General features: G+C 37.6%; 2 protein-coding genes across 2 annotated transcripts; both read left to right on the top strand.

The window, feature by feature from the left end:
- Nucleotides 1-4,152: 4,152 nt before the first annotated feature.
- Nucleotides 4,153-5,744, top strand: LOC106418570. Its single transcript, XM_013859298.3, has 2 exons — nt 4,153-4,864; nt 5,144-5,744. The coding sequence occupies exons 1-2, from the start codon at nt 4,366-4,368 to the stop codon at nt 5,524-5,526; spliced, it is 882 nt and encodes a 293-aa protein (XP_013714752.3). The 5' UTR covers nt 4,153-4,365; the 3' UTR covers nt 5,527-5,744.
- Nucleotides 5,745-6,272: 528 nt separating this feature from the next.
- Nucleotides 6,273-7,670, top strand: LOC106430544. Its single transcript, XM_013871334.1, has one exon. The coding sequence runs from the start codon at nt 6,273-6,275 to the stop codon at nt 7,668-7,670; it is 1,398 nt and encodes a 465-aa protein (XP_013726788.1).
- Nucleotides 7,671-8,305: the final 635 nt, after the last annotated feature.

The following is an 8,305-nucleotide window of genomic DNA, read 5'->3' as shown; positions in this document are numbered from 1 at the left end:
GGCATTTGGTAGGTCTAAAAATTTGCAGGCCTTGCGGGATGGTACTGTGCGGAAATGGGCTGAATGCGGGATGGGCCCCAAGTTGACTTACGGGATTTTAAAGACCCGCAAAATTTTAATTTTCATTTGTGTCTTCACCTAAAAACGAGAGAGATAACAAAGAAGGCGATTCGGCGTTAGATCTTCACTGATAACCTTTGGAGCTCCGGTGACGGTGGTTTGAGGGTCGATGATGCTTCTGGTACTTGCGTCTTCGGTCTGCACCAGTGGAGCTTTTTCTAGCCACCAGAAGAAGTTTACGAACTCACTTTCTACCGAAAAAGAAGATCCAGCTCCGGCGACGGATTCATCAAACTAAAGAATGGTTTTTAATTTATGAGTTATAATTTTTGGATTCAGCAAATTATATAAATTTGTTATGTTAATATGTTTGGAGTGCGACAAAGTAAGTTAAATAACTAAACAAGTTTTTTGAATAACAAATAAGTAAAACACTGATTGATGAATTTTGTCCAGTTCAATCCACGACTTGACTCATATCCTAGAGCGTCTTGAAACATCCTGAAGCGTTCTGAAGCGACTTGGATTACGTCATGAAGCAGTATAATCGCAGATCCCGCATGCCCATCTGTGAAGGCCTACATACATTGTGGAACGGGTTTGGACAGCCATTTCTGATACCGTGGTCCGTGCCGACATAACCCGCTCGAAAACGTATCCTTCCCTGCCGTACGGGACGGATAAATCTGTTTCTCATCTCTAAACTATATATCAATATCCAACGAGAATTGCGGTTGTTTCGTTTATTATCAACTAGCAAATCAAATTTCGTTGGCCCAAAAATATAGGGTAGTGGTCTGTTTTGGGCTAATAGATTGTATTTATTAGGCCGCCTCAACCGTTTTTGTGTTTATTGGGTCCCCATTTTTCTATTGTCTGATCGTCAATTTTTTTGTTGGAACTATATCTCTGTTTTATTTACTTTTTTTCATTGGAATAAAAATATCAAATCAGACCAAACTAAAACGCTTAAAGATGGTTAAGCCGACATGTTTGGCACCCTAAGAGAAGTAGCTTCTAATTGATAAATTGTATATGTACAAGTCTAAAGGTCAAAAGTAAAAATGGATTCTGCCGACAATTGCTTGGATTTGATTCTATTTAGAAGATTTTACTCTTTAAAATCCATCAAAATCCAACCTTGGACAAGCTTTTCTCACACATTATTAGTCACAGTTGTGTCTTCATCTTTACTTTTGCAAGTACATAATTATTCTGATAATTCAATTCTATTACTAATAGAGGAGGGCCAAAGTGTCAGTAATGATATGGATGGTGAGTTGATAAACATCTCTTTCTGATTAGTTCAATTCTTTCTTTATAGTTCTTTAACTTTTAATTTGCTGAATGATATCAATACATTAGCCACAAAATTATAAAAAAATGTTCCAAAATATTGGTAAGACACTATCATACGGAACTGACAGAAGTACTTCGTATACAGTCTACCTGTAGGTTGAATTTTAAATAGTATAATTTGTGTGTGATTTGTCTGCCAAATTATTCTCTTTTGCTCTTGTAGTAAACATACAAAATATTAAAAGTTACTAGCTACAGACACGGTACATCCCACGAAATGCAAAAGATACCGTTTGTAAAACTAAAAAGACAACTACAAACTGGTCTCAATCTATCATTATTTTAGATCTTGGAAACTTGTCGACTGTAGAAATGTAATTTGCTGGTAGAGAAACCAAACCAATCAACCATGATAATATAAGTTGCAGCATGTGATTTCGAACATATCTATGGATATACATTTAGTTACTAAAAAATAGTTGGACGTATCTCACCATATACATGTTCATATTCATATTCAAACTGATAATATAGACAATTGTGACATGTGTCCCCCAGATTTTAGAACATCCAACTAATTACACATGTAGAACCCTTCACCACATGAAAGCATAATATTTAAATTCAGAAATTGATAGATGTTTTCTAACTGAACTAGCCATACTTCATTAAATTATTAGACAAACTTTTCTCATCTATAAATTTGATATTTCTTCCAGGAATATATTACAGAAATTTTAAGTTCACGCCTTATCAAAAGAAAAAAGTATTTTAAGTTAATTTTCTGATGAAACTAAAGAAGTGATAATAAATTCCACGTGCCTAATCAAGGGTCGAAGTCAGATTAATTTCGACACATGAGAGACCTTAGTATGAGAGACCTTAGCATGTGCCTACTCCGTTCACTGGCACCACAAATTCAACTCTCCCTTTTTTCATTTCTAGTGAAGGATATTGGTTTCTAATATTACATTTTAATCACATAGGTAAAACTTGTGTGATATTTGGAGGTTTTATAGTGTGATAGTTTGGGTGGTTGGCTGGTTGCCCCCCCCCAAAAAATAGTGATAGTTGGGTGAAAACTCTATGTTATAAAATTGTATTCGTATTGCACCGTAGCTAGATGCATGTGACATTTCCTCTTTTTAATAATTTTTCATTTGAACTAATATTCAATTAGTTTTCTTACAATAAAATAGAAGGAAAAAAGTCAAAAACGATCAGGCTTCATGTCTGCCAATGTTAAAATTAAAATTCTTTTCTTGACTCTCAAATCAATTTTTAAGGAGTTTAAGATAAAACTAATTTAATTCAGTTCAGGTATGGACAGAGATTATAAGTTTGTCACAGAATAGAAATAAACATTAGAGAAAGAGGATAACACAGGTAAAGATTAAACGAAATATTAATGATTATATGCAAAATCTATACTATTAAAACTGAATTACAAATATAAATTTAACCTCAAAATAATATTTAATTACATTCTAATGCCACTGAAAAACTACATAATCACATCCTTTAGTATTTATTAAAATTTTGTCAATTATAAAAACATACCTAAATTGATTTCTAAACCATTTAATGTTGAAACTTTCTAAATATTTCTCATTTTTAATAACTTTCCAAAATTTGATATTTAATTGTTATACAAACAAAATATTCTGTAAAAAGATATCACTCAAAACCTAAATAGACAAATTAGTATATGCTAAACGGTAATAATTCGAATCTGATCTAAACCTTAACTCCATTAATAATAGATCTTTATCCAGAATAACAATAAACTAAATCATATATTATGTAAAAGATTTTTTGGCATTTAATAGATTCACTTTCAGTAATTTTCCTTATTTCTTTATTTGATAAAAAATCAAAAGTTCAATTCAAAATTTTAAAATACTATAAGAGTTTTTTATTATTTTTTTACCAGATTAACCATATCACGGACTGACAACAATTTTTTTAGATCTTAACAGAAATTTAATTAACCGTTATATCTAAACCGGTTTTATATTCGAGTCACCAAAATTTATTGTTGAAACCGCATGTCCAAAATAAATATGAAAATATTGATTTCATCTAATTTAAATAATTTAGCTAAAAATAATGAGCAAGTGCTGATTGAAAGATAAAATAATATTATAATATAAATCAAAAAAATTAAAATAATTACATCGATATATGATTTCTATTTATTTGTTGGCAAAAATATAAAATGCATATTGAAAAGTAAAAATATATAACATGTATACCTTCTCCTGTAAATAGTTAATATATTTTTGACAAGCAGATCCAAATATAGTATTGTTTAAAAGGCATGAATAAACAAAAATAGAAATAAAACAAAGAGTTTTAAAAGCTAGGCATGAAATAATCATGCATGATGCATGATTAAGGGAAATGAAACAAGTTTGAATATTTTCTAAACGACAAAACAAGAAAAGAAAAAAAAGAAAGTGAACTTTAGTTAAGGGACTTCATATATCAATTTCACATATATGAAAAAAAAATTACTACACTCTTCACTCTTCAGAGTGACAAGTCACCGAACAAACAAGTTTAAATTCAAATTTAAAACTTGTAGGAAAGAAATAAAAACACGAACGAGTGGTCACTCACCGAACAAACAGCCTAAATTCAGATAAAATGCCATTAATGATTTAAATGATAAATACAAATAAATCATAAAGGGACGGTTTACACATTAAAAAAAAAAAATACTACTAAACAGTTGTTCATCTCACGTTTGTGTTTGAATGTTGAACACAAAAACAAATATATACACATAAAAGTATACGTCACGTTATATACGTATATGGCGATGGATGTTTTTCATGTGGAGCTTCTATATATATATAACTGTCATAAAAAATAACTGACGGTCTGAATTGTGTCAGAGAAGGGTTCCTCTCTTTCTCGTGTTATCATCCATCTTTGAAACATACTTTTGTAACCGTCTCTGTTTCTTCTTCTTCTTCTTCTTTCTCCAAGATTTGATCTATAATGGGGAAGACGAGCGGGACGAGAGATTGGGCTCAGATCTACGCCATCTACGGCATCGAGCAGAAACACACTCTCTTCTTCCTCCTCCTCAACGCCATTGCTTTCTCTCTACTCTCCACCTTCTTCTTCCTCTACTTCCACCCCATCTGCCTCTTCCTCGACTCCTTCCTCTTCTCCAGCTCCTCCGCGGCCGCGGCTAGATTCTCCGCAGGTTTCTTCGGAGCCGTAACCGCGCTCTCCGCCGTGTGTTTGTTCTTCGCGGCGGCGAACTTTTTCTACTCAGCCGTGCCTCTACGGTACGAGATGGCGCAGAGGATGGTCGGATCGGTGGGAGATTGGTCGAGCGTGAAGACGGCGCTTGATCTCGGCTGCGGTCGAGGGGTCTTGCTGAATGCGGTGGCGACGCAGCTTAAGAAAACCGGTAGTTCGGGTCGGGTCGTCGGGTTAGACCGATCCATGTCGACAACTCTCTCTACTCTCCGCACGGCTCACATGGAAGGTGCGTGCGTCTTGACTCTTGAGTTATTAATTCCGTTGACTTTTTGACTAATTTTACGTTTCGTATTCTTTTCTCGTTGACCAACCACTACTATTAGTTTTCATTACATATACTGTTTTTTTTTGTTCAAACATATATTGTTTTTTCGGGTCAGAAAACATATATTATTTTCATACAAATTTTTATATTATTATCCACTATGTTTTTTAAATTAAAACGCGTTTATTATTTTGATTAGTAAATCGATAAACCTTATGTTGTGGAGACTGTAACATATAGGAGTGCAAGAGTACGTGACTTGCCGAGAAGGCGACGTAAGACGGCTTCCGTTCGGGGACAACTATTTCGACGTGGTGGTCTCGGCCGTGTTTCTCCACACAGTCGGGAAAGAATACGGTCAGAAAACGGTGGAGGCGGCGGCAGAGAGGACGAGAGTGCTAGGAGAAGCGGTGAGAGTGTTGAAACCCGGCGGCGTAGGAGTGCTGTGGGATCTTGTACACGTGCCGGAGTACGTGAGGCGGTTACAAGAGCTGAGGATGGAGGAGATTAGGGTTTCGAAGCGAGTCACTGCGTTTATGGTTAAGAGCCATATGGTCTCGTTTAAGAAGCCTAGTCAGCATTTTGTGGGTCCTGGAGAAGTACGTTTGGATTGGAGATGTTAAATGACGTGGAAATATAAAAATGTTTTGTTTCATACTTTTTTCTTCTAATTAGGGAATCTATATGGCCAAAATATAAGTGAATTTCGTCGATTTGCAGTGCATGGGTATGGATAGAGTTGTGTATTTGTGGAGAGCTTTAAAAACACTAAATTGATCTTAATTTTGTATCATATTGACATAAACCCATGTTCCAAAAGGTCGATTATGTTTCAAAACCATTTTTTTGGGTGTTTAGGAGTCGGACAAAAAATTTATTTCGAGAATAATAATCAAAACCTGATTGAATAACACCAACCCTTCGAAAGAGATTAAACTTCTTTCATTTCTAACTAATAATAATCAAAACTTTTTTTTTTCCTAATTCTCTCTCTCGTGTGGCGATTTCCGGCCATTTAAGTCCGGTCTGGGACTTTCCTTTTTTGGTTTATTCCTTTTTCTTTCCGGTTGGGAGAATCTAATTACCGGCCAGTTGCTACGGTGTTTATTTAGGGTACTTATTGCCCCTTTCCTATTTTTAAAATTCTCATAGCTCCAATTAATTCCTAGTTTCCTTTCTCCTTTGGAAGTTTCCATACTCTTTTCAGCGTGATTGCCAATCTTTCCTTTTCATCATGATTTCACAAAAAATCGTATCAGAATTTTGCCTTATTACTGGTAATTTCACGATTATCACGCTTGATTTGCTTCCCAAAGTCCTAACCTTGCTTCCAAGCTCCGCCGCAGTCCTTGATTGCTCTGCCGCCGTAATGGCTGATTTCTTACAAAAAGCTATTGGTGCTATGTCGATTGAAGATGAGGAACCGCTGGTGCTCCCGGACAGTCCTCAGTTTACGGTCGTGGATGCGAATGAGACCAGTCTGCTTGGTCGCCTTCTCAACCCAGAGTGCCAATCCATGGCTCGCATGATCGACTATATGCCCACTGCGTGGAGGGTTTATGGAAGGGTCCGAGGTATAGCGTTATCTCGTGATCGTTTTCAGTTTGTGTTCCAAAGAGAGGAAGATCTGGTGACTGTTCTGAATGATCGTCCGTGGTCATACAATCACTGGGCGATGGTGCTTGAAAGATGGACCGCTTCTCCTCCTGTGGACTTTCTGAACACAATGGAGATTTGGATCCGTATTCGGAATATTCCGCAGATTCACTTCACATCGGAAACTATGTATAAGCTTGCCTCGGAGATAGGTAAAGTAGAGGTGATTGCCTATGATCCAAAAGTCTCCCATACTAAAGAGTATATCAGGGCAAAGATTACTTTCCATGTGGATAATCCAGTTAAAGCGGCGAGGAAGTTGGCGCTGAAATCAGGTGGAACTGTCACCATTGAATATGATTATGAAAAGATTCATAAGCGTTGCTTTCACTGTCTGAGGCTAACACATGAGAAGATCCGATGTCCTTTCCTCAGAAAGGGGCAGATAAAGTCTAATGGTGGGAGCTCGAGTTCTGCGATTACTCCTAATAAAATTCCTAGTATGCCTGCGGTGATCAACCAAGCGAGAGATGAAGCTTTGGTGGCTCCACCGGGTTTCGCACCACTGTTCCCTGAACTATCCCCTACTGACCAGAAGATGGCTATGCTCTATATATCTCATTCTGATGAGACTGAGCGTAATGCAAGGATCCTGAGGGTGCGACAGGGCATTGAGGACAATGCAAAAGAGTCGTCCTTGCGACTAATAAGGATTACGAATGAGATTGATAAAGGCAAGGGTCATGTTTTCCATTACCCTGAAAACATCAACTATCAGGGAGATAGTTGTAAGCTTTTTCGTGCTGGTGCTCAGCTGCTGCTTGGAAGTATTGAAGATGAAGCTGAATCATCTGCGAAAGCTCCTGATACCATGTCAGCCCCTATCCTTGTTTCGTCGGGTTTTCAGCTTGGCCCCTCTTCGGAGGGGCGTGCTTCCGGAAACTTAAGCTTTGGCAAAGCTCCAAGGATCCGTCCTCCATCTTGGAAGAGGAAAGCAAACCCCATGAAAAGGAACTCTGTCGCTGGACCTGCCTTGAAAGATCAAGATCAGACGGCTGCAAATGGTTCGAAGAGGAAGCAGGGTGTGTCAGCTTCAGCCGTGGACAACAAATCTCCAAAGTACACAGAATCTTCGGTGGCTTCCGTATTGAAGCCGCTGCAGCCGCAATGAGTATTTTTTGTTGGAACTGTCAAGGAGCAGGTAGCTCTGAGACAGAACAACAACTCCGAGTGTTTCGGAGAAAATTTTACCCGGATTTTTTATTTCTTATGGAGACGAAACAGAAACGTGTATTTATGGAAGGTTTGCAGCAAAAGTTGGGTTACAGTCAGTTAGTTACGGTGGAGCCGGTGGGTTTGAGTGGTGGGCTTGCTGTATTGTGGAAAGATAGCTATTCGGTATCGATTCTCTCAGCGGATAAGAGGATCATTGATATGGAGGTTACATTTGGGTCAATCAAGTTTTTTCTTACATGTGTGTATGGGGATCCTGTCAAAGCGAACAGGCAGGAGGTTTGGGAACGCTTGACTCGCATTGGGTTAGTCAGAAATGAGGCGTGGTTACTAGCTGGTGACTTTAATGAGCTAATGACTAAGGAGGAGAAAGTTGGTGGGGCTGAAAGGCATGAATCTTCTTTTTGGGATTTTCGCAATATGGCGGAAAATTGTAAAATACGTGAGCTAAGATACACAGGTAACTGCTTATCGTGGGGTGGTTGGAGAGAAAGAGTCTGGGTGCAGTGTAGACTTGATCGCAGTTTTGGGAATAATGAGTGGTTCTCCTTGTTTCCAAGATCAAGTATGGAA

Source organism: Brassica napus, chromosome A2 (assembly GCF_020379485.1).
Source record: "Brassica napus cultivar Da-Ae chromosome A2, Da-Ae, whole genome shotgun sequence".
Lineage (NCBI taxonomy): Eukaryota > Viridiplantae > Streptophyta > Magnoliopsida > Brassicales > Brassicaceae > Brassica > Brassica napus.
Note: the sequence above shows the minus strand (reverse complement) of the source record. Positions and strands in the feature narration are given on the sequence as shown.

Bases quoted from the DNA above. Each gene is read 5' to 3' on its own strand.
- LOC106418570 (XM_013859298.3), top strand. From the start codon at position 4,366: ATGGGGAAGACGAGCGGGACGAGAGATTGGGCTCAGATCTACGCCATC. The intron at 4,865-5,143 runs GTGCGTGCGTCT...TGTAACATATAG, and splicing joins CCGCACGGCTCACATGGAAG to GAGTGCAAGAGTACGTGACT.
- LOC106430544 (XM_013871334.1), top strand. From the start codon at position 6,273: ATGGCTGATTTCTTACAAAAAGCTATTGGTGCTATGTCGATTGAAGAT.